The 26,461-nt window shown below is 40.8% G+C and overlaps 2 protein-coding genes and 1 non-coding gene across 5 annotated transcripts in view; 2 read left to right on the top strand and 1 right to left on the bottom strand.

Moving 5' to 3' along the window:
• The window catches only part of cacnb1 (calcium channel, voltage-dependent, beta 1 subunit), a 38,620-nt gene extending 21,585 nt beyond the window's left edge, over window positions 1-17,035 (top strand). For 2 of the 3 annotated variants that reach the window (XM_033644524.2, XM_078161709.1), the window contains 10 exons: window positions 542-678; window positions 1,351-1,418; window positions 3,583-3,743; window positions 7,370-7,450; window positions 7,534-7,592; window positions 7,683-7,792; window positions 10,985-11,136; window positions 12,459-12,554; window positions 12,665-12,850; window positions 15,269-16,402. In XM_033644524.2, the coding sequence (XP_033500415.2) occupies window positions 542-678; window positions 1,351-1,418; window positions 3,583-3,743; window positions 7,370-7,450; window positions 7,534-7,592; window positions 7,683-7,792; window positions 10,985-11,136; window positions 12,459-12,554; window positions 12,665-12,850; window positions 15,269-15,817 (1,599 nt within the window). In that variant the 3' untranslated portion in view covers window positions 15,818-16,402. Of the gene's footprint in view, window positions 1-541; window positions 679-1,350; window positions 1,419-3,582; window positions 3,744-4,214; window positions 4,244-7,369; window positions 7,451-7,533; window positions 7,593-7,682; window positions 7,793-10,984; window positions 11,137-12,458; window positions 12,555-12,664; window positions 12,851-15,268 lie in introns of all 3 variants that reach the window. The other variant, XM_033644525.2, reaches the window with a different exon arrangement.
• A 3,380-nt stretch (window positions 17,036-20,415) lies between these two features.
• arl5c (ADP-ribosylation factor-like 5C) lies at window positions 20,416-24,564 on the top strand. The gene is made up of 6 exons (XM_033643966.2): window positions 20,416-20,573; window positions 21,003-21,063; window positions 21,158-21,305; window positions 21,731-21,814; window positions 23,104-23,255; window positions 23,403-24,564. The coding sequence occupies exons 1-6, from the start codon at window positions 20,528-20,530 to the stop codon at window positions 23,449-23,451; spliced, it is 540 nt and encodes a 179-aa protein (XP_033499857.1). The 5' UTR covers window positions 20,416-20,527; the 3' UTR covers window positions 23,452-24,564.
• Window positions 24,565-25,796: 1,232 nt separating this feature from the next.
• trnac-gca (transfer RNA cysteine (anticodon GCA)) lies at window positions 25,797-25,868 on the bottom strand. Its single transcript has one exon. It is a non-coding gene; the product is annotated as a tRNA-Cys (tRNA).
• Between the last annotated feature and the right edge of the window lie 593 nt (window positions 25,869-26,461).

Here is a 26,461-nt window from a genome sequence, read left to right as displayed (position 1 = left end):
TTTGGTTGCTTTACTTTTTTGGGTGCATTACATACGAACAGTTTGTGAGAACAGCCTGTAGTGGGATCATATTTTATTGCACTGTCTCCTCTCCTGCCTGAACCCAACCCGGGCCATAAGTGGGAGTTAGCACGAACAAGAGCTGCAGTGCAAGGAGAACTGAATGATCCAAATGTGGTAGAATACGGAGTAAATTAATAAAAGTGGTGCTCTTACTTTCTGAACACATATATATTTATGTTGGTCACTTAGAATACATAATGTTACTTTTGGTGCTTACAAACATGAGGCATAAAAATGATCTTGCAAGAAGGTGGGCTCTATCCTCCTCGGGGTCACGATGCGGTAATGTTTAGCAACAAACTTTTGTACTATAATAAGATAGAGATATATATATGATACAATCTGTGTGTAAATCTGGTGTGTGAATAACATCAGGAACTGTTGTCTGAAACCTAAAGGACATAAAAAGCTTTCTTTGCACACCAAGAACTGGAAAATGCTGGTATATCATTGGTTACTGACACCTGTCTGTGTGCAGAAATACAACAACGACTGGTGGATCGGACGTCTGGTGAAGGAGGGCTGTGAGGTGGGCTTCATCCCCAGCCCGGTCAAACTGGAGAACACCCGTCTGCTGCAGGAGCAGAGGATGAGACAGAACCGACTCAGCTCCAGGTAAGCGTGAAAATCCCTCAGCAGCCACATTATCAGCATCACAAACGAGAGCCCTGCTTTGTAAAACAGGTCAGACCTGAGTCACACTTCACCCACCAGGCAATGTAAAACTTCCTTAAATAGACAAAAGCACTGCAGTGACTCACTGTGTTCTTCAACAGCGCAACTACAGTATGTATATATAGGTCTCTGTGCTCCTGGCTTTATTTGTATGTTTTTTTATATCCATGAATGTATCGCTTTATTCCACTCACTTAAAATTATTTGTAAAAATAAATACCACAATAATCAGGGTGATCGTATGTTTAAATACAATTTGCAGTGCACACACTATTAATATTTCATGTTGTCTTGTTTTGTTTTGTTTTTTCTTAATTACTCAGATGAATTCTGCACATAATCAGCAGCTCATTCACACGTCTTCTTTCCCAAATTTTCTCTCCATTTTTTATCACCAGAACGTCACTACAGCACCTTGTTAACTGTCAGCTGTGATGATCAGTGTCCTTTTGCAGGAGGAAACCTAACAAATGCTCACTTATGGCATAAAATATAACTAACTTTAAACAACAACGATGAAGATGATGAGCAATGTGTAATCAGTATTGTAAAACTGCCATATTGTCTTTGTTTCACCGCACCATCATTTGTGCCTGTTTTTCTCCATTACAGTAAATCTGGAGGAAGCTCCAGTCTGGACGTTGCCACGGGAACCCGCAGGCCCACCCCACCAGGCACAGGTAAGGTCAAGGGGGTCTCCGCATCCACTGGCAAAACAGTGTCTTTGTGCGTGTTTGCGTGGGAGTGTGTGCAGTCCTTACAGAGCACGAGAGAGAGAGCAAGCGAGCAAGCGAGAGAGATGAGACAGGCGCCTGATATTTAGATGAAGATTTTAATTGGCTAGTTAGTCAGGCATGATGATGAATCACGGCGCGTCTCAGTGTGTTGCTGTGTGAAGTGAGAGAGGTCTTAGGAGGTCTGTCATTAGCACACAGGACGGGACTGAAATAGAGCTGAGAATGGACTGCACTCATTAAACTTGATGAGTATGTCTGGCTTGTGTGTGCGTGCATCGCCAGGACGACGCAGAGCTGCTGCTCGCCATCCAGAGAGACAGCAGGAGAGATGGAAGTGCAAACATGGGGAAAATACTCTGGTTGACTTAAAGGGATTTCGTTAATCAAACAGAGCCACTGAACTGAACTCAATATGTGTATAACTGAAACCACATCCATCTAATACATCTCGTACATCCTCAGTGGCCGATCTGACCTACAGAAAAAGTTTGACACTTTGGGTAATACGCTTACTCACCTCCTGGTGAGAGGGTTAGATGAGAAGATTGATACCACTCTCATATCTCGGTTAGCTTCCATTAGCTTAGCACAAATACTGAAATGGGGAAACACCTAGCTCTGTCCAGAAGTAACAAAATCCATCTCAGCATCCTTTACGCCGACTAATGAACACGTTACATCTCATTGTTAGATCCAAAATTAAAGCCTATGTATGCTTTTAGACATGTGCGATGACACAGAGGAGATATAACATGTTAATTAGTGTGCTTCAGAGGTGCTGGTAGGCAGATTTTGTTACCATTGACAGAGCCAGCTGTTCCCTGCTGTTTTCCAGCCTTTGTGGTAACAGTGTTAAGGACATTTTGATCACAAAGACATGTTTGATTCTGTGTCTCGTAAGAAGGTTTAATTTGTGCATTGACATGTCGTCGACCTGTGAAGCTTCAGTGTCCTTCGCTGTTAGCATGTTATATACTGAGAGGCTCCTGCCTGTCTGCAAGATACAGTCCTTGATGATGCTCCTGAGTAACTCACACTCTGTCTGAGTCTTGCGATGATGCGAGGATCTGAATGACATGGGACAGACACTGTGTCAGGCTGAAATGTTCTGTACTTTATGTTTTTGAGTTGTCTCTGTCCATGCACACATGATGTGCCAAAGTCAGGTATCAGATTTGTGTCGTCATTAGACACATATTCCACATGAGAACAGGAGTGGCTCATCAGAACATTCTCATTTCGTTGTCAAATATCGCCCCTTGGCCGGTGAAGTCCACGTGAGACACGAAAGAAAAGATCTAGAAAGTCCAAGACTCAATGCACGAAACAGGCGTAAATTGACACGGCGTCCCAGAACATCAACAACAGACGCACCTGGGATACCTAGTGCATCATATGTAATGGCCAAGCGGCAGTATGTGACGAGTTGGGGTGAGAATATATTCATCAAAATGAAGATTGACAAGACTAAAAGTTTTCTCAGGTATTAGGGTGATATCAATCTTCTCATCTCTTAACTCCAGGCAAGACAGCAAAAAAAATCCTTTAAAACAACACACCTTGCCTTGCTGCCAACCTTGACCCTCTCCGACCCCCACACCGACCACATCTGCATCACCAACAGTCACCCCAACACACTTAATTCCAAACCCCAGCTTCCCTCTCAGCTCGATTCCTTCTTCCCTTTCCGCTGCTTTCCTCTGCAGATCCTCTTCTACACATCTACACTTCAAGTTTTGTTGCTTTCTCGTCACACTGAATCCACTCTCTGTCCATGTTACCGTACCCCACATCTGTGCCTTGCTTCATGATAATCTGGTGTGTTCTTTTGGAAACTCTTGTTTATGTTATTTCCAGTTTAAATCATACTATGTCACCTTTTCTGGTCTCAGTATATTCCATCTCTTGCAATTTCCTCCATGCTTCTCTCTGGATGCATCTCATATTCTTACTTCTATTTACTCTTCCCCCTTTTTGCTTTTACTCCTCTTTTATTTCCTCTTCTCTCATCCTCTTTTACTTTGCCTTTTCTGTCTCTTCTTTCTTGTCTCTTCTCCTCTTTGTCCCTCTCTCTGCACCACCCGCCTGCCTTCCCCCCCCTCATCAGCCCACGTGGACGTGTCCACTGTGGCCTTTGACGTTGACCCCCTCGACCTGGATGCTGAGGAGCCCCCTGAGTCCCAGGGTGACCCTCGCTCCCCCAAGGCCATGTCAGGCAGCGTAACATCCCCTCAGGCCAACGCACACCGACTGCCCTTCTTTAAGAAGGTAACATTAGGGGCCCAGGACACCTCGCTTACCTCACCAGCCTCCCTCCTGCATCTGTCCCTTACTCATCCACAATGTGGTCAGGTCTAATCTCTCCTCCCCCCTCCCACTAACTGCTCACAACTGATCTGTTCCTGCCACTACTGTAGCTCCTGACTCTAACACCATTGGGCCCCCCAGGCTGCGATCACGACGGTTACGCTGAGATATGTTTGGATGTTTGTTTCTGTGCCTGTGTCAGCTGGGAGAGGCGTTGAACTAACTGATACACTCTGAAATGGCTGTTGCTGCATATCAGTCTGAATCTATTTTAAAATGAAGCCACAGCGGAGGCAGTCACTGTAAACTCTGTTTTAATCAATAAACAGCTCCTCTCCCCACTAATCCTAACCTGTCAATAACTAAGTGTTCTCTTGTGTTTTGTGCTTTTTTTTGTGTCTCTTCTGGCTTTTGTGTGGAATGATACTGTAGGCGGCCCAGCTAAACAGAAACAGAAGTCGGTGAGTGTGGCTCATTCTCACGACTAACCTCTAACACTTCAACTCTTTACTTCTCATCCTCTGTTTGTCTCACATTTTCCTCCTTGTGGTGGTGAGAAATCAGTCCGCAGAATGTTCTTCAGCCAAGGGCACATTAAAGCAAAAAAAAAATATTTACAGGATCATTTGCAAATCACAGTGGCGCCTCTGTTGTTTCCCTAGAGCTTGTATCACAGCTGTCAGTGTGCAGATGCAGGTGCAGATCCATCCCAGACCCTGTTAGTCAGAGTGTAACAGTAACACGTCCTGACGCGCTTTCATTTCCATTTATGACGCTTGATTTGAGTGGCAGAAGCCCACAGTCAGCTGTTTTTATGCTTTTCAGCACAAATTTGAATCACACGTTACGGCTGCAGAGCAAAGACACGCTATGATATGGGTGAGCGGTGTGCACATTCACATTAAGATTTCAGACATTATCACAGCTTTACATCAATATTAAAATTGAAAATTGAAAATATTTTCATAAGTTTTTAAGCCAACTTCATGTTAATCTGTTTGAGGCAAATGTTTTTCAGTATTTCCTAACATAACGAGTATTTAAAATCTTATTCAGGGCATTTAACTTATATTTTATTCAATGCAAGCAGGACTCATATTTGTTATGTTGGAAATTTTTACAGCATTATTTAGATACTGATGTGTTTACAATGATGTCAAGATACTGGAATTTCTAACTTCAAAACAATACCCAGAAAAACATTGATATTCAAAACCATTTTTTTAGCATGGGGAAAGACATTTAGGGCATAAAATTCATTAAAAATGTTATTAAATGATGAATAGAAAAAGGTTATAACATGACAACAGTGACTTTTCTTTGATTGGTTAGACGCAGAGAACGGCAGAGTGACCATTATAAACATTAACAACTAGAAAAGCACTCAGAGAGTGCAGACCTCCGCCAAGAAGGTGATATTCCCTCCCCCTCTGCATCAGATTTTGCAGCCTGCATCACAATCAGGTTATTTGCATCACTGTCATTATTAGGTTATATATGCCTTCACCATGGAGACACTGTGGTGTATTTATACTGTTTTTATTTTGTACTAACACAGAATATAATATGTTTTTTGTATTTTTCACTTTCTCTTTTTTCCAACACAGAACATTAGAATTACAACAATATTTAGCAAGTACAAGACATGCTTTTCCGGCCACCAGATTTCTCATTAGAAATTGGAATTGCTGCTGAGGCTGTCAGATGATAGACTTTATTTATTATTTTTTCCACTTTGCTTCAACCGATCACCACCAAAATTTTATCATCTGTTCTTGTCCCATTATCCACCTTTCCTGAAAATTTCATCAAAATCCATCCATAACTTTTTGAGTTAGTTTGCAGACAAACAAGCAGACAAACAAACAGACCAACGCCGGCGAAAACATAACCTCCTTGGCGGAGGTAATAAGATACTGCGAGTATTATGAGTACCAAAACCGTTTTAAATGATTTAAAATATTAAAAAATCATATATATATAAATAAATCTATATTTTTGACAATACTTATCAACAATATTGATTCAAAATCACATGTCAAAAGTTCATTTCATGTTCATTTCATTGAGTCAAATGTTGTTTTTCATGTTTACCTGGAAGAAGATTCTATAATGTAAAAGAAAAAGTACATTTTCAAGTGTCTTTTTTAAGGAAATACAATTTCCATTTGTTGTAAACACGGTAACTGTGAGCCATAATACCAAAACATTAGTATTTTAGAAGATTGTAAAGAGGGACAGTAAATCATAGTATTGAACCATCATCCAGATCTGTATTATGTACGGCATCCACCTTGTTACTCACTGCACAAAACTGTGCACTGTGCTCATGTTATTCAAAACCAGTGAGCACTATTGTTATGTTCAGTGCTCCAGCTCAGCCCCTTTAGAGACAAGAGCCATTAGGAAACTTTTAAAATATGTATTTTTAGCTTCTGTGAATACAAATGAGGTGAAATGAGCTTCCGTTGTTCTGCTTTATGTAATGTAATGTAGTGGAGTGAGGCTCTCCAGCACTATCTCCTGCCTGAAGAGCTGCACGGCGCGCACGGAGGAGGGGGCGTGCTTGGAATACAGATCTAAAAAAAAAACAAAAAAAAACCATCAAATTCCAGTGTTCAGAAAGTATATAGGATGTGTGACTGTTTTCACCCCATTCTCATTGAAAAGCCGACTGTTTCTAAAGAAGATGGATGCTTATGGAGTCCTTATAGATGAATCATTCCTTTCGTGATTCATAATGTACAAATAAGCCTCAAGTTCATGCGCTGCAATATAGATCGTGTTTGTGTGTGGGTGTTCTATATAAGGCTCTGCCATCGTTATAGGTTTCTCCTTTTCTTGTGTGTAAATGGCTTCAGGAATGTCGCAGACTGCAGTATCTACACTCTCTTTATTCAGTTTTTACTAATGTAAAAATTCCAAAATATATGCTTATTTGATTATTGAAAAAAGCTCGAAATATAAAGAAAATAATGGAAACAAAAAGGTGAAAATCTGATTTAAAATATTTAAAAGTGGAGGGCAAACATTCATAACACAGAAAACAAGATGTCCTAAATGGATATATTTGGGGTTAAGGCTTTTTTTTTTAGAGTAACAAAAGTTGACGCACAGATATAAGAAAAAAAAAGTGCATTTTTACAACAAAAATCACAATTCAGCAACTGTTGGCAGTAATAACTCGACAAGTGCTGATGCACAACAAAAAGAGAAAAGTGTGAAGAATGACGCCTGTGTTAGAGCCGCAGCTCAGTCACGAGAGCTCTCCTGACACCCGAGCGTCTGGTTTAATTATGGACACTTTAATTATGTGAGATTGCAGACGAAGAAATAGAAGCGAGTGCTTTCAGTGAGAAATTGATCGCTGCCTCCGAACATTCATAGGCAGTCAATAAACCGAATGGACTCTGGCGTCTGAAACTCGCCATCCATCAGTGTGACCACTCTCAGAGGAGAAGACAGGGCTTTTGTGTTGAGTTAATGTTGATTTATGTCTGTGGGAGCTATGTGTTTTGAGTGTACATTCACATGCAACATGACAACCTCACTCACCCCAACCTTGGTGCTGTTTTCCCCTGGCTCAGATGGAGCATGTCCCCCCCTATGATGTGGTTCCCTCCATGAGACCCATCATCCTAGTCGGGCCGTCACTCAAAGGATACGAGGTAAGGAGGAAAACTAGTAACTTGGCTTGTTTCAAAACTTCACTTTCACAGTTTATGTCTCACACCTGATGTTTCGCCTTTAGGTGACAGACATGATGCAGAAAGCTCTCTTCGACTTTTTGAAACACAAGTTTGAGGGCAGGTAAGAATGAGATCATGATCATGTACTGTAGGCTCTGCTGTAACTGGTCTGTAACCCGGTGACGACTGGTGTACTGGATATCTGTTTCAGGATATCCATCACACGGGTGACAGCGGACATCTCCCTTGCCAAACGTTCAGTCCTCAACAACCCCAGCAAACACACCATCATTGAGCGCTCCAGTACCCGCTCCAGCCTGGGTAAGACACCATAAAGCCTCTTCAGATCTTCACAAACTACAACCAGAAACAACTGCTATTAACTCTGCAGTTAAGACAATAAGTAGATTCTTATTTTGTTATTTCACAGATGATAAAGTAACGTATAAAACAATAATGCAGTCAAGCAAATGGAAAACATTTCTGTTCATCACATCATGTTGCCAAACATCCATTTAAATACAATTCACTATCTGTGTTTCATATCTTTATTGCTTTGTTTTTTCTCCGATAGATAGATAGATAGATAGATAGATCTATTCAACTATGACGTCAAACTTGGTAGCATCTTGGATAAACCAAATCTACTGACACTGAAGTTAAGTAATGCACCGCTGTGGACAGGGGTCATAGCAAAACGTATTTTAGTCACCTAAAAAAATGTCACCCCTAAAAAATCAATATCAGTTTAAGTGTATGCTGTATTTGTAATATTTTCACTGCTTTACCATACACACTAACGAATCGAGGCAGCAATAGACCAGCAATTCCCGTGCTCTGCAAAGTAAAATTACCAGGGTTCTCACGGTCATGAAAAACCTGGATAAGTCATGGTATTTCATAATCACTGGATTTTGTTGTGTATAATAAAGTTGTTAAAATAGTCTTCCGTGGATAATCCCAAATAAATTTGATATAGGGATCGACCGATGTGTTTTTTTTTTTTCAGAACTGATGCCGATACCGATTATTTTGAAACCGAGATACCGATAGCCGATATTTACAACCGATATATGTCTGCTGTAAAAATCATGGTTGACACAGAATTAAAAAAAAATAAACACTGACAAAGCACTACATTCAAATGCAAGCATATATTTATTCTGAGAACTTTTCCAGTGAAACAATACAGGGAGCTGTCAGCAGCACTGAAAAAAACTTTGACAAGTAAACAAATGAATGGTAGTAAAATAAAATAAAATAAAATAAAAGAGAGCTCAATTTAAAGCCAGGCTAAAAAGGTAGGTCTTGAGTTTGCTTTTAAGTGCCTAGAGTGGTACGTGCAGGCAGTGAGAAGCACGCCAGGGGCAAAACAGCGCAGCTAAGGAAAACAAAACTTTATATTGGCATATCGGCGGAAAAAAATCACTGACACCGATAAAATACAATGGCTTAATGGCTTTCCCCGTCGGAAGGGACTGTCTGAGAGCAAGGTAAAGTGGTGAAACCTGAATATGGAGAACACGTACACAGACTGATACTGTTTTTTTTTTCAGTGGGTTGCTAAAAACTACCTGATTGAACCGGTGTTTATTCAGCACTGTTTTAATTTATGTATGGGACGTGGGAGGTTTCTGTGCTGTTAGAGGTAGTTTGGTTTGCAGTTTGAAATTCCAAACACATAGAAAAACATCTAAAAAAAAAATGTAAACTGTAAAACTGCAGGTCAGCAGTAAAAATGTGTTTTCATGATGCTGCAGGAGTGACATAATGAAAAAAAGCTCATAAATATTATAAATGATGAATATAATTTGGACTCAGTTAAAATCCTTGCGGTAACATATGGTTAAGTGTTAGGGCTGCCAGGATTTTTAGATACAGGATTGCAGATTATAATATCTGTATTTTTTTTTTTACAAGTATACATACTGTAGTCTCACATTAAGGACAATTAAAGACAGACCATGCAGGTACCGTTGTACATCATGTTCTTTCCCTTATATACCTGCTCTGACTGTCTGAGTCTGATCTGGCCTCCTCTCTCTTTCTTCATCCTGTCTTCTCTGCCCTTCACCCACCCATCCTCCCTTCTCTCCCGCCTCCCATCTTCCTCTTCTTCCACTCTATTTTGATTCAGACGTACTGGGTACGTATGCTCTCCTCGCAACAAAACAATGAAGCCTCTCTCAATTCTCCGCCCTCCCCTTTCCTTCTAACTATATTCATCATCTGCTCTTACATCGTTTGTCTGCCTGTCTGCTTGCCTGTCAGTTTCTCTGTTCCTCATACTTCTGTGTGACAGCCTGTAGTCTCAAACAAAAAAGAAAAGAATCGCAAAGCCAAAGCGGGAAGAGATCTGTGGGAGGGCGGCAGGGCGGCTGGTGTCTGCTCTAAACTGTGAGCGGGAGTGAGCAAAATTGGAAGCCGATACTTTCCATATTGCTCTCACCCTTTTTGGTGACCTACGTATAATTCTATCCATATACAGTATGTGTGCAGTCATACCCAAGGATAGCCTGTATAGAAGCTGGATCTCACCTCATGCACTCTGCCGAATCATGGCGGGGGAGCAAGTTTCTCTCAGCAGTCAAATCCAAATTTGCAAAAGTCCAAGTCTTTGTTGAGGTTAATGGAAACCTTGTCTGCTATTTCTTTATGTGAGCTGGAGTTCACGTTCCTTATCACTCTGCGGAGGTCGTGTTTATTTGCCTCCAGCTTTAATTCTCGATCCCCCAGCCCTCTGGAGGCTGCTGAAATGTGCGCAGGCCCCGTCTCTCTGCAGATTGCCTTGCCCCCGTTATCTCTCTCTGCCGCTGGGTTGGCATCGCGCACACCTCGGAGGCACTGAGGTTTGACCAGACAGGCGAGGAACATTCTGGTTTCCGGTTTTAATCTCTCTCCTTACACGTCAACAAGCTGATAAAAAACAAAAAATGGGGGGAGCTGTGTGCTCAAAATGCTTAATAACAAGCTCTTATAGGCTGTTGTTGAGGAACAATGAAAACAAAACACCCAAGCAGTCCAGACGTGAGTAGTTCACCTGATAGAATAATTACTGCTGTGCCCATTAGAGCTAACAACAACTAATGTTCCGCTTAATTTGTTTGATGAGGGTGTTTTTTTTTCTGTTTTTTTACATGGTGAGAAATTGTGTCCTTATTATTAGTGATTACAAGTGCCACAGGCATCTCATTCTTAAGTGCCTCCTTCCTTTGACTTTAAAAAAGATCTGATTCACGTAAGGAAATTGTGAATGTTCGGAGGCGGCAACAGAATGAGGATGCTGCCGGCTCCATTTAGCTGTGCATAAATGGAACCTTAACTGTGATCCAATCTAATTCATACGCTTTGAACTGTTTTTTTTCCTAAAACCTCAACATGCATGATTAAGTACAAACGTGTACTTATGGCTGATAAACAGCGCTGCATCTCCTCCAAGAGAACAGTAGCTTACACAATTGTTTTTGCTGTCTCGCTGTATTTACGTGTCTTATCTGTGTCCTGGGCCTTCAGCGGAGGTGCAGAGTGAGATTGAGCGTATCTTTGAGCTGGCCCGCACCCTCCAGCTGGTCGCTCTGGATGCAGACACCATCAACCACCCCTCTCAGCTGGCTAAGACCTCCCTGGCTCCCATCATTGTCTATATCAAAATAGCTTCACCCAAGGTACGGCAACAGATGACCTGAGAGTTATACTCCCTGAGGGGAAAATGTATTATTTTTCAACCTGGACCCTTTTTTCCCATGTTTTTGTGTCCAAGTGAGTAATGGAGACAACTGTTTCTGAAATTGGTCCTGTATTGAGAGAGCCGCAGCAGCAATACAGGCTGCAATGTAATCGCTACAGGCAGTTGTGCACCGTCAGTTTACGTCTGCCAGGCTTAGATTGTTATTATAAGTGTTTGACCACATTAAGGAAAAAGACCCAACAGAGAAGTGAAACGTTTTATCGTACCTTTCGTTTGTCAGTTTGTGTGACACAAAAACAAGGAAAAAAGGGTCCATGTTAAAACATATCAAACTTTTCCTCTAAGAATTTCATTTTGATTCTATTTATGGTTGGTATTTTTTTAGAGATAGCCTTTCAGTGTACTTATCTTCTGTAATGTTCTTCTTGTTTTCACTGAGTACATGCACGCTAACATTCATCTATTTCTCTGAACTGGTCATGCAAACAGCATATTCCATTTGGATTTTCTGAATTTGGCCCTTTTCCGAGTGTAGCATTTTCTGATTAAAACATGTTGCTGGTATTATTTGGGTTTTAATAGCATTCTTTGGACATTCAGCAAATTTAGAATATGCATCTCAGTTGGGCTTTCTACTGCATTTTACGACACATGGCCTCTTGCACAGTCAGCTCTGTGCGTTATCATGAAGACGTTGTACACAAACTAACTCGCCAACATTTTGCCAGGCTGCAGATACATGCCCTAAAACAAAAGGCCACATTTCTGGTTGAAAAAAAAACACACCTGCTTTTAAGTATTATTTAAAAAAAAAAAAAAGACTCAATCAATGGGTTTTTGGATATGCACAAATTTTACAACACCAACCTTTTCAAGGAGGTGGTTGAAACAGTGAAAGAAGGAGGCTGTGTTTGCACCGTCCAACAAGTCTGTCACCAGTAGCAAACTTCGAGGAAATCCTGTTTTGATGCAAAATGACAAGCAGCTCCAGCTGTTCCACTGTTCCATATTTTGACATAATAAATTGCTTGTTAGGACTTTTAAATCAGAGTATGCACGGCTGCATGCAAACGGGTCTATTAGTGGGATATTCATTTTCATTAGACGTGTAAACAGCTTAGTAGGAATATTGTCTTTTTCACAATAAGGGCAAAAACAGGAATATTTTGTGCATGTAAACGTAGTGATTGTTAGTTGCAGAGTCCGCCATTCCCACCCTGGATTCAAACTGCGTTTTTATGCATATCTGCGATGTGAGTTTGAGTGAATTGTAGTTTCAGTGCTGTTGTCTCCCTGCAGGTCCTCCAGAGGCTCATCAAGTCTAGGGGGAAGTCCCAGGCTAAACACCTAAATGTGCAGATGGTGGCAGCAGACAAGTTGGCCCAGTGTCCACCTGTGAGTTTTGCTAACAGTAACAGAACTAACAGGTTTTAGAAGTGTTAAAACAAGAAAAAAAACTTGTTGGTTTTACTTGGCTCTGTAATTGTTATTTTATTCACATGCAGGAATTGTTTGACATCATCCTGGACGAGAACCAGCTGGAGGACGCCTGCGAGCACCTGGCCGACTACCTGGAGGCGTACTGGAAGGCGACACATCCCCCGAGCAGCAACCCTCCAAACCCTCTGCTGAACCGTACCATGGCCACGGCAGCCCTGGCCGCCTCCCCTGAGCCCGTCTCCAACCTGCAGGTACAGGTGCTCACCTCCCTGCGCAGAAATATGGATCTGTGGCCTGACATGGACGGTGCTGTAGCCAGCGAGGGGAAAGAGGAAGAACATGCTCTCTGAAGTCGAGCAGAGAGAGTGGGGGGGGAGAGGGGGGACGACTCCGGCAACTCAACCTCGACCCAGCAGCCTGCTCTCTTTACCCTGAAGGGAAAGTGCATTAAAACCGTGTTCATGCTGTATATAAAAACACAACACAGATACACATTCACACACCTGACACAAAGATGAGCCAAATTCACACACACACGAACTGTTAGCTGTCAGAACACCCACAAGACAGATTACGTAGTCCGTATGTTAGCAGGTCAGCGTTCACGTCCCTGCACTGCTGAAACTGTGAGAGCAGCTCAACTCAAACCACACTGGACTTAAGGAGTAACCTATGAGACACCTCTGCTGTGGGGCTGCCTCCATTTCGTTGTAATCACGAGTAAAATGATATCTGCTGCTCCCCCCCTCACCCTGCCCTCTTTAGCTCCGTGGCCTCCTTTCTCCAGCACTTTTTCTTCTCTGGGAGGCTGAATCCAGTTTTCTGTCCTCCTCCGTGTTGCCATGGTACCGCCCCTGAAAACAGCAAGTCATGTCCGCCTCTTCAAACAGAAATGCTTAGTTTGGTGGAGGCTGTTGCTAACAATCTGTCCAGTTTAATCTTTTTATAGACTTTTTTTAACAGCAAAGTACTAATCAGCTGTGTCTCTATTCCTTAGTCACTACTGGCTGCACATTGATTATGATGAGTCGCATACTGTCAAAGATATTTACATCTTTGACAGTATGGCACCCAAGCAGCAGTCTTGAACCAAATGGCTGGAAACATGTTTTATATCTCCTGCTGCCATTTTTATTGAGGCTGTCATGATAGAGACAACAAGACGAACACAAGACCCAGTTGCCCTTCAGATCTTTTGGTCTTTCTTATTAAGTATAATTGCTTCAGTATGAACATCATGTGCTGCAGAGTTGAATTGATTACGTAATCATTTGATAGTCATAATAATATTTCTGCTATTCTCTGCCATGAGGTCAAACAGCCAGAAGGTGGCACTGTTGTAATGTGAGATACTCAGTCTGCTTGTGTGTTTGCAGGGAGGTATCATGATTTCAAAAACCATCCATTAGTAAAACTAATCAGATCTAGTAACTGATTTGTAACTAATTACTGTAATGTGCTTGTGTTTTCGAGTGTAAGTCGGTGTGTGTGCACATTGTGAAAACATGGAATGTGTGTGTGTTATGTGAGGGATAACTTACAGCGAGCAGGTCATTTTTGGGCAATTAACCCTGACAGGGTGATACAGGGTCTTTATTCATCATTGAATCACCCAGTCTCAGTAATAATGACCTGCTCGCTACACATTATCCCACTTATTACATGGCTACTTACTAATGAAAACAATAATGTGAAACAAAATATTGATTTAAAATGTATAATGTGTGATTTTCTGCTGCTAGGCGTCATCAACACATTAACAAAATACAGAGCAATGCCATCAGTGCAGTCTCCTGGTTAGAATTACTTTGGTGTTCATTGTTTAGTAGGTTTTTACAGGGAGGACTCTTCTTCTCCAAAACAAAACACCTGGTGATTTAAGCCTGTAAAGACACGTAGAAAATCTGTCTTTCTCCAGTGCTGTTGAGCACAGCAGGCCCTGGAGCCAAGCTGCAGCTAACATTTGCTCAGCTTGTTTCTCTAATAACTTAAGATCCACTCCTCTGATCACTAAAATCCTTCATCCAGTTTAAACATATAGTTAAAAACACCCAAGATCTAAAACGTGTATCATAAAAATGTGGCTTTAAACTAGATTAAAAGTAAATCCAGGACAGCTTCTGGCAGACAAATGCAGCCCTGACATATGTGCGTCACTGACAGGCGATGGCAACTAAATGACATGGACTGTGTCCTTGAGTAAATGTACAAATTTCTGTGGGTGGACATTATTGGTGACATTTGGGATAATGTAAGTGCGCAACTCAACTATATTCAACTCAAATATATAACAATAGTCTGGTCGTTTTCAGACATTTTAATCTGGAAAAATTGCATTTTATTGCTTCATCCAGAGTCTGTGACCGTGAATAGAATTGTGTCTATAGCAGCGGCCTGTTATTCAGAGCAGCAGTCCACAGAACACCTAATTGATCAGAATCAAGTATTCAGCAAAGCCATGTAATAATAATAGACTGATGTCTGTCATGAGCACTAATGCTTCTATAACAACAGGTCCTTCAGCTGGAACAATGAGTCTGATGTTATGTGTATGTGTTGTATGCCCTGCCTCGTGCTAACCCCGCCGACTAACCACTGACAGTTTGGTTTTGCTCTGCTGTTTGTGTCTCTGCATGGTTGCTGTGTGGCATGGCTGTGGCTGGCTGCAGGGGCCGTACCTGGTGCACGGTGAGCAGAAGCGGGAAGGGCCTCTGACAGAGTGCGGCGGGAGTGGCACCCTGCACGACTATCAGACAGACCTGGGAGGAAAACCTCAGCAGCAGCAGCAGCAGCAGCAGCAGCAAACGTACCTGCGCTCCTCTCGTGGCCAGCTACGGGGAGGGAGCGGCCGGGGTCTGTCACGGCAAGACACCTTCGATTCTGAGACGCAGGGCAGCCGGGACTCTGCCTACACCGAGGCCGGCGACTCCTGCATGGACATTGAGACTGACCCCTATGAAGAGCCCGAGCCCTACCGAGGTGGCGGAGGCAGCCGCCTCCACCTGGCGCAGCATCATGGCAGACAGGCATCCTGGGAAGATGAAGGCGCCGAGCCGGACCAGGAAAACCTGAACCACCCTCCGATGCCGAGCCAGACACAGCCACATGGACGTGCCAAGCTGAGGGAGCGTTACTGCCAGGACCCTGTGGACACCGGGGCCAACATGAGCCGCAACAAGAACCAGGACGACTGGGGGAGGGACGTCTACATCCGCTGAACACGCATCACACCACAGAGGCAAGGAAGCTACAGGACAGACTGAGAGATGGGGGGAGGGAGGCGGGGAGGGTTCAGGTTTTGGGTTCAGACAGAACTGAAGTGTGTGTTTGGGGCCACGCCAGTCGGGCTAACAAATTAATCTGTTTACATCCCAGTACAATGTAAAGAAAAACATCAACTGCCAGATGCCATCTTCATCAACTTCTTCTTGCAGTTCAATTTATTTACGTTTAGAAAAAATATTGGTCTGTTCTTTTGTTTTCTTTGTTAATACTGCATGATTATCATGGATTTCTATACTGACAGCACGAGGACAGTAATTGTTACGATTGTGAATCTCTGATTGTGATCTGTACGACTCAATCTCTCCTTCAGTTGTAGTGTGAAGGCCGGTAGAGCTGTAGTCCGTCATGTCTGTCCTCTGCAGTCTTAAACAGGGTCTAATGTCACCGTCCCCATGTACAGTGTCAGGGTTTCTCTTTACCTTAATCTCACTCAGCGCTTTTGGATTTCAGGGTTTGACTGTAATCCAGAAGTTAAGAGTCTCTCACCTCCACGTTCTTATCACCCAGACCTTAAAAAAAAAAAGCTGGTGGAGAAGTTGCCATATTTTAACACAACAATTTATCGATGTTGCTACGTTCATGTCAGCTTGATAACAACAAAGAGTACACTCCAAAGACGTTTACTTCTTCCCTGACCTGGTTCAGCCACTGTACCCGACTGTACACGTCTGACCCAGTCCTCCTGTTTTCCCTCGTGGGCGCTGCGGGGCGCCGACAGTTTTCATTTGTTCTCTGGTTTTTCTAACGTGGTGCAGATTCAAGGAAGCACTGCAGTTGTGTGAATGAAGTGTCCTGCCTTAGTCACTCGCACCCTAAAACACCCTTATTTCAAGAAAACTCCAATCACAAGTGCCGGAATGTCTCGCCAAGCCATGTCCACCACTGCCACGGTGGGATGTCTTAACTCTTGTTAACACTTGTTTTCATACCATATCTGTGTCTCTTTGTGTGTCTTCGTGGCTACTCTGCACTGTAGCCCATGCTGTCTCTCCTGCACATGTCGTTTTTTTCTTTGCACCAGCTTCGTCGTCTGTTTTTCAGGGCTAATGGTTATATAAAAAAAAAAAGTACTTGTGTGTGCGGTTAATCACTCCCAACTTCCACCCAAACAGCTAGCTTGTCTGATATTAAATACAACTCTGTTCTTACTCTTGATTTCTGACTGAATTAGTGTTGTTTTTTCCTGTGGACATTTGCAATTTTTTTTATTTTATTTTAAATCTTCAGTTCTTGTGAGGTAGTGAGAGGAGTATCAAGTGGGGTGGGGGGTGGGGTGTAGGATCAGTACTCAGTTATCTATAATGGAGAATCCATGAATGTCTTTGGTGGGCTGCTTTGGCCCCCGCCTGTCTTCAGTTGAATAAATAAATATTAAATAATGATCAGTAAATAATGTTATTGTTGCGTTATCGCAATTGTTAAAAATATGAAATAACATGTATCATTGGTGCCTGATTGTAGCTACATTTTGCTTTTTCTGCCTTTCATTTTTAATCTGTGGATAAATTCGTATTTTAATTAAAAATTTAATCAGAAAATGTCATGGTGTCGCTTCATGAGATGTGAAGACAGATTTGAAAGATGCAGAACCTGTATGTGTACTCTTTGGTATTTATCAGAGGTGTTGCCTTTCATGTCTCCCAGGACATAAAACGTTATTTCAGTTCAGGGAAAAAAAAAAACATGTAAAACAAAGGAGCAAGCTTCTCTTTACCTTCATTATTTCATTAACGTCATTACTACAACAAAAGATGATCACATAATCATATTGTGTCTAATATAAAACCTAATATCACCCCGCCTGTAGAAACTGTCCGGTCAACATGCTTTGATGGGTGTAAACCTACCAAACCTAAACAACAGCCAAATTGTTGGCTTCCGCTCAACAGATCTTGGCACAGGAAGACAAAATGTACCGGGACTTTCGTCACTTTATTGTTACCTCATTTGCGTAGACAGGAACTGTGAACTTCTCAACACTCTTTTCTAACTGCAGCACAGTTGATCAAGCCTGCTAGGCGTTCCCGTCATGGAGGAAACACAATGAGAAAAAGACTGAAGTTAAAAGGCAGCTGTATCCAGGATGTGGTTTTTTTATTTATCGTACGCAGTGTTTCTGTCATCTCATCATCTGCAGTTGAGGAAATGTCACAAACGACATTGTGGTTTCCATTTGAAACCTAAACGTGAACTTTGCATCAGGGTGTTGTTTAACAAGGTGTGTCGGCAAGAGCCTGGTGTACAGAGAGTGCTGCAATATGCCACAGAAGCTTTAACAGCTTAGTGGTGGAAGAAGTATGCATGTCATTTACTGTATCTTAAATAAGAATATCATTACCACAGTTTACTTTTAGCGTGTGACAAGTTAAAGCCCTGCATTCAAATTCACTTCACGTAAAATACTAATTCAGCAGAATGACCTATGTTAGAGTGATTTAAATTTAAAACTATTACATGATTGGACTGTTACTACAGGTGCATTTACATGAGAGAAGGATATTACTGTTTTAGCTAGTCAGGGTAGGTTATACACTGTATCAGGGTGTCTGTGTCCTAAAAAAATTAGGCCTTAAAGGTCATTAAATCATCTCAAATTTGAAATTGTGAGGTCTTAATTGCCACAAACTCTTCATCTAATCAATTAATCCATCTTTAAATTACTTTTTTGTCAACTCCTCTGCATGAAAGTTCATATTCTGATGTTACAGATCTTTAAACCTACCACTGAACCTCACACTGTCTCTTTACATCATACTTGTGCCGACCTGTTGTATGTAGATTAACCCAGCTCACTCTAATAACCATATTCCTACATAAAACCTACCTACCACTGCACGGGGCTACATATACGTATACTACTTACCTTTATATTTAGCTGCAATGCTTGAATAAAAATAAGATGATTTGTGTAAAAATCAGTCTTAAATTACCCTAAAGGATCTTTTAAAGCATTAAATTTAAGGTTCTTATACCTAGACATCTTGTTTACATACTGTTTGGCAGTTTAGTCCACAAACAAATCATTATATTTTGTTATATATTTAATATTATAATCCTAAACCTGTACAGTAGATAGTGACTGTGTGTGTGTGTTAAATACATGTAACTGGGTAAAATGTGCAATATTCCCACTGAAATGTAGTGGAGCAGAAGTATAGCAGCATGAAATGGAAATGCTCACGTAAACTTAAGTACAAGTACATTAAAACTGTAGGCAAGGACAGTACTTTCCACTTTCAGATTATGCTTATCTGTTAATTTTTTTGTTAAGTAATGGAAAACCTTACTAGCCAAAAAGTTATGACAGCAATATGTTGAAACTCTGGACATAATTGCAAACAAATAAGATATTTAAAGTAATGAACACAGATGTTTTGTTGTGGCAGAAAGCTGAGAGAATACAGTTGGTAAAAAGGAGATACAGATGTTTTATTATTATTGTTGGTAGAACACAGTAGTTTTGAGGAAATTATGACATTTAAAGTAAAATGAAAATGTCAATAACACAGATAAACTTAGAACACTTTGGCTGGGAAAGGAAACCTAACCAGAAAAACACTGCTGTGGGTAAGTACTTGGAAAATACCTGGACAGACTTCAGCGGAAATTTTCGGAGATTCCTTTTATGTCCACTTTTGCTTTCTGTTGCAGGAACAACGTTATCTCTCTTTCCAAATATGGACTGGACATGTGAGTCATTAGCTGCGTCATCAGTCCACTCCTTCCGTCGGCGTGAGCAAGAAGAACGCTTGTGTTGTGTGTTGCCTTCAGGTGCTCATGAATGAATCCGACTTCTGAGATGCGAGGGCTCAAGTAGAATTTGGAGTTGGATATGTTTAATTGGAGTTTGGAAAACCGGAAGCAGAAAACAGCATATTAAAAAGAAATAATCAGCAGCAACACATTATAAACCAAATCAGTGATGTTTTTCATTCTTTAAATAACGTGTATCATTAGTGAGCATTAAAATGGCTTTTTTGTATTTCTCAGCTGATCATAATTGACACTTACAACCCATTTTAGTCCTTTTCTGATTTAAATAAACCAAAATATTAAAAAAATATTAATAACTTCATTTTTATTGTTGTTTATGTTTGTGTATTTCAAGATCAATCAACTTTCAAGACTACTTTTAAATGTCATACATTAAAGCAAATACTTTTCTATTTAAAAGTATTTAGTTAAACCATAAACAACTGCTATATAGTGGATGATTTCCATATATGTCCCACACAAACTCTACATTTAATCCCATTTGCTACTAACCATAAAGCCTACTCTTAGTTTCAAGGAGGATTTCTTGCAGGACTGGTGTGTTAGCTGGGCTACATTAGCTCTGGCTAGGTGTAACATGTACACCTTCCGAGATGTTTACCTTTCCTAAGGGGGGTCCCTCACGTGCATGATTCACACGTTTCCCACAGCACCTCAACGCATCACCACTACGCCGTTTCCCCGTGACTCACTCGACCGAAAAAAATACCACAGACTTTGTGTCGAAGAAGCGCCGCCCACTGACGCTTTGTAGAAGTGGAAAGCGATATTAGATAAAGACATTAGAGTCTGTCTGCCAGTCAGCTGTTAACCGACCGAGTAGAGGATTTGTATTCATCACTCACCTCTCGCACACACACTTGTTGGACATGGGGTTCCTTCTGACCAAGATGATGGCTGTGTTCGGTGACAGAGGTAAGACTAAGTTAATTTCAGGTTCATAATTTATGTTGTATGTCAGCATTTTAAGCATATACGGGTATATAGATCCTTAAATCATATGTTGTCAATAGATTAAATGAAATTAGAATACAAATTTCTATAAGAAATAGTCACAACATGTAGTTTCCTTTGATCACTTCAAACACACACACTTCTTTTTACAGTATTCTGACTTACAGTGAAACTCAGACAGTATGAAGCCTGGTATTGTTGGTATGAAGTGATGTAATAACTCCACTGTGGATAAGATACATGCTACTCTGTTCAGTACATCACCTGTCCTTTATCTTATCTGTGTGTCAATTTGTCCTACACAAATTATGCAACCCAAGGTTAGAGAGTAACAAATCCAGTTTGCACTGTTAGTTTTAAAAGTCCTGTTTTTATTTACTTCTTCCACAGAGCACAAAGTCATCATTGTGGGTTTGGACAATGCTGGAAAGACAACTATCCTCTATCAGTTGTAAGTGATTTATTATCTGAGCCTATAACAGTGTTATATAAGTATAAAATCTCCTTGATATATGTATTTAAAATGTTTTTCCTCGCACAAACAGTCTGACAAAGGAAGCCGTCCACACATCACCAACCATCGGCAGCAACGTCGAGCAGATCACCATACGTAAAACACACTTCTTGATTTGGGATATTGGAGGACAGGAGAGCCTTCGAGCCAGCTGGTACTCGTACTACGGCAACACGGAGGTACATGGATCCCTTTCTGTGCAGCACATACAAGACACAGGATACTGAAACACATTTCATATTTTAAAAATGAATCATAAAGGGCAGAAACATTTTGCTGATGCTTTTATCTAAAGTTTAGCTGAAGTTTCCTAGTCTTTTGTTTGTTGTTTAAAAAGTTATATAACTGATGGTTAACACTATAGTGTGAGATTAGATGTTCAAGAGTTAAGACTGAAAACATTTACAGGCTCGTGCTGACTGAGCTATAGCACATGAACCTCTCCTGCTCCCTGTATTGATAAAGTGACTTATCACTGTTATATAATCGTTTATTATACATTACATATGTCTGTAGGAAGCATCTTGTCCCCACTACCTGATAACACTGATAATGTCAAACATGTGTTGACTGTGTTGCTAACGACTGATTGTGGCTCTTTCAGATTGTCATTGTGGTCGTGGACAGCACCGACCGTGAGCGCCTCACTGTCACCAAAGACGAGCTGCACCGAATGCTCGCACATGAGGTACGAATACAGCTGTGTCGACAAATGTGTCAGTGTTAGAATCATTACCTGCCAGATGTTTTATCACAAATCACTTTAGACAAATGGTTTAGAAATCCTCTGTACAAGTCCTGCATTTAAAATTTCACTTCAGTAAAAGTATCAGCATTGAAATCTACTTAAAATACCAAAAGTAAAATTACTCATTATGTAGAGTGGCCCATTTAAAAATAACATGTCATTGGGTTATAGTGACTGATGCATTAATGTGTTCATCACTTTAATGTAGCTTATCTTAAGTACTTTATACTGCTGGATAGCTTTTGAATTTTCCCCCAAAGATCACTAAAGTCTTGTCTACATCATATTGTAGGATAGTGACTGTCAGTTTGCACCCTGAAGGCCAGATGTGACCCACGATTGATTCACACTGGGAGTTTTTTAAAGTTTGAGTCTAGATAAGGTGCCACAGCACATAAAAAAACATCAAAATAGAGCTTGTTTATCTGAAAAAAAAAAAAAAAAAAGCGAGGTCCAACAGAGGTCCAGGCTGGGTCGTTCAAATCCTAGAAACGCACTGCACACACTTGAACTGTGCAGGGCTGCTGCGACTGGATTTACCTCTCGCAAAGATGAGTGAGAACAGCAATTGTCAAAAGGTTGAAAACTAGCAATGTACTTATTACATATACTGATAAATATATATATATATATTTTTTATTAACTGGCCCCTGACTTCCTGTCATTTTGCAAATGTGGCCCCTAGGCAATATTTGTTGATTATATTTTGTATTATTAATCTCAATTCACAAAATAACCAAAGTTAATAAATAAATGTGGTGGAGTAAAAGTATTAAGTAGCAGGAAGTTACAATAAAATACTCAAGTAAACTACAAGTACCTCAGAATCATACCACAGTACAGTACATGAATGTACTTCGTTACTTTTCACCACTGCAGCAGGACTGTTTTTCACAAGTTGACGTGAAACCCTTTTGTTATTCAGTGAAACTGCCCAAGTCAGCTATTCATGTCTTGACGTCTGAGACACACTCCTGCTTTCAGTGTGACTAGTTGCGCCACAGGTTACAAACCCATGACACTACATGATGAGGAAGTTTCAGCTCAGACTGTGTGAGTCAGCGTGTTGACATGTGTCTAAATGTTCCGCTGAGGTTGCTTTTCTTTGTTCCTCATAGTTGACCCGGGGACATTTCTGGGGTTTTCTAGGGGAAATATTTCGGCTATATAAATAGTAATTGATGCTAAAAGCAGCCTTGGTAACCCGTCCTCTCTTATTCTTGTTTCAGGACCTACAGAATGCCTCCATTCTTATTTTGGCCAACAAACAAGACGTGAAGGGCTCCATGACGGCGGCAGAGATCTCCCAGTGCCTCACACTCAACTCCATCTCATCACACTCGTGGCATGTTCAAGCCTGCTGCGCCCTGACAGGAGAGGGGTGAGTCTGAACACACATCACACTCTCTCTTTCTGTCTGGCGTTATCATGTGTATGAGTCAAGAGAAAAACGCCTTCATAACTTTTACTGTAACAACCACTTCTTGTTACTCAAAATGCTTCTGTCTTTGTCTCCGCCCTCTCTCAGTCTACCTGCCAGTCTGGACTGGATGAAGTCACGAGTTGTTGCAAACTAGAACACGCACCTGTGGATCAAACTTCCTCAAACTGAGCCAACCTCAAAGACACTGAGTCAGGATTACTTTCAGTGTTTTGGGGCAAAGTCCTGTGAACATGGCGTCTGTGATAGAGCCTGCCTCGCCACACCTACATTATGAGCTGTAGGCTGTGTGGGGCTTCAGGGTGGGATGAGCAACAGAGAAATCTGGGTCATCTTGGAGACACTGCTCCAAATATCAGTAAATTCAGACTCAATATGTTGATGTTTGTACTGTGCAGACACAGCTTGGTTATATTTTAATAATCTGGTTAACTGTTTTTCTCAGTTGTGGTTACGTAGATGTTCACAATGAGGGACTGTTGTGTGCATTTACTGTAAATTTCCCTGTAAAGAGGTGCCTCATGTGCATGTTAGACATCTGACCTGACCTGTAATATCACATTCCACTCAGGTCTCACTGGGATTCTTTCATTTCACCTGAGATAAATAAGTGACAGTATCAAGTTGTACCAAAGAGGTCACAACCCACACTTCAAAGCCAGATCACAGATGATAACTGGTAACACTAAAGCATATATTTTATGGGTAAAGTCTTGGTTTCCTCATATTTAAATGTCACTAGGCTGATCTGGTGCCCTTTCATTCCTCCTATGCCAACACATTAAGCTTTGAACTGACAACCGCAATCTCATTTTGACCTTTGATTGGTGATTTATGACATTCTTAATTCATCTGAACGACTTCTGCCGCAGAATTTAGTGCCTTGCTAGTTACAAAACAGCTTTCCAATCACAACCTTACTTCTAGACGCTGCCTAGTATTATGTTTCTATCATGGTGGACTTTACCACAGCTGAGAAGAAACTATAAAGCACATACTTCAGAAACTCTGCCATGCTGGGACACAAGTCTGCACCTGATGTATAAAATTATATTTTATGCCATTGAACAACAGGACGCCTTTGTAAGACCTAAACATGTTTAGTAATTTATTTTAGGGAAAAGAAAAGCTCTTAAACTGTTTACCTGGATAATAAAAAGAGCTAGCTGCTAATGACTATGAGTCATATTTAAAAAGTGTGTATTATATTGTGTATTTTTTTTTTAAATAAATATTATTATTACAAATACGCAGTGGGTGTGTTGTCTGTCCTGCAGCTGTGATATCCTTTGTTTCAACAAGCCATACACAGCCTAGAGCTGAAGGGTGGGTTATACCTGCTGTAGCCTCACAGTAATGACACAAATATGTGAGTACTGAGCCAACACTCTTATTCACAGCTGCAATATGAGTGTATTGAAATCAGAAACACTTTATTGATCCCTAAGGGAAAACTGTGATACGGCATTTTTAAGAAAGTAGAAATATAAAGCATGAAAATAAGAAGCATGAAAAATATATATGTGATAAATAAAACTAGTATGTAAAGTTCTAGAAATACTATATATATAAATGTATTTTACAGAGTGCCATGCAACAAAATAAACCCTTCTCTTCAAATGAAGACAACACCTGCTTCTTTCACACCGCCCGTGTGCAGACATGTAGCCTACCTGTAAATTGATTACTAAGACTTTGACTCAATGGCATAAATCTTTCATTCATAAAACAATCATAATAAAACATGACAATCTGAAAGTGATTGAGCCACATTTTATTTCAGACAAGTTGGGACATATAAAGAGGTGATGAGTTTGGACAAAAGATGACAAAAATGCATGAATAACTTAGTGGCGTAATGTCCACAGAAAAAAATGTTGGATGTATGTACCATATGTGCTTTATATGTTAAATATGCACTCAAGAATAGTATAAAAATTAGGATGCTGAAAAGAATATTGCGTGGTTGAATTATTGCACCAATTATTGTGCAGTTAAGACAGTGTTGCACAGATGTATATATATTGTTAATAGTCTTGTGTGTACAGTAATTCACTTTAGTGCCTTACTTTACACATATATACATATATATATATATATATATATATATATATATATACACTGTATACACATTTTTTATATTATTTAATCATTAATTTTCTTTTATTGCAGTAACATTGCCACCCTCCTTTTTCTGTCTGTGCTTTGAGCTGCTGTGACATGTGAATTTCCCAAGTGTGGGATTAATAAAGTTTTATCATATCTTATCTTATCTTATCTTATGAAAATATAATAAATAAATATAGTATGAGATCATATGTGCAGTTTCTCTTTCTGTTTGTCACTGATTTGATGGAGCCAAATTACAGTTAGCCTACTGAAAACCTCATCGCAGCAATTAACGTGATTTTGTGGCTGTGGAAACGCACGCTACCTTCACAAGAGCATAGATTTTAAGAAAACAGTCACTGAAAAGTTTCCAGGGGGCATCCGGATTTGAACCGGAGACCTCTTGATCTGCAGTCAAATGCTCTACCACTGAGCTATACCCCCTACGATCAAGTTGGCACTCATATTTTTATTTTCATCATGATAAAAATATTATTTTTGCCATTTATATGAGTATATTAAATTTGCTTTTAGCCGAATGCGATTAGATTTTGTCGATATCCGTGGTATTTGACTGGTTTCTAACAGGCGTGGCGTCATTATGACCACTAGAGGGAGAAATGAGCCCATATTTGTGGCCAACATGCACAGAGCTGGTAACATTCAGTCAGCTGACGGCTCAAAAGTCCTCCACATTAAACGACAAATGGCTCCTTTGTAATTGTTACGACGACACACAGTGTTCTATGATGTGACGCCATAATCAGGAGGCGGGTGAAGTCCTCTGTTACAGATTAACTCATTGTCGACGACCATATCCGGTTTTATGGTGTGACACAGCTGTGGTAAGGCTTAGGTACATACAAGGACGTGGTTAGGGTTAGACCAAGGTAAGATTATGGCACTGACACTCGCAGGGGCGCTGCCAGGAACTTTGGGCCCCATGGAAAAAAATCACATTGGGCCCCCCTGCGCAGCTGTTGTAACCACATCTCTAGGATCTAGGAGCTTTACATAACTCTAACTTTGAAAGCTTG

The sequence above is a fragment of the Epinephelus lanceolatus genome, chromosome 18, assembly GCF_041903045.1.
Source record: "Epinephelus lanceolatus isolate andai-2023 chromosome 18, ASM4190304v1, whole genome shotgun sequence".
In the NCBI taxonomy this organism is placed as follows: Eukaryota; Metazoa; Chordata; class Actinopteri; order Perciformes; family Serranidae; genus Epinephelus; species Epinephelus lanceolatus.
The sequence above is the reverse complement of the archived record's forward strand: the minus strand, read 5'-3'. Positions and strand labels throughout refer to the sequence as shown.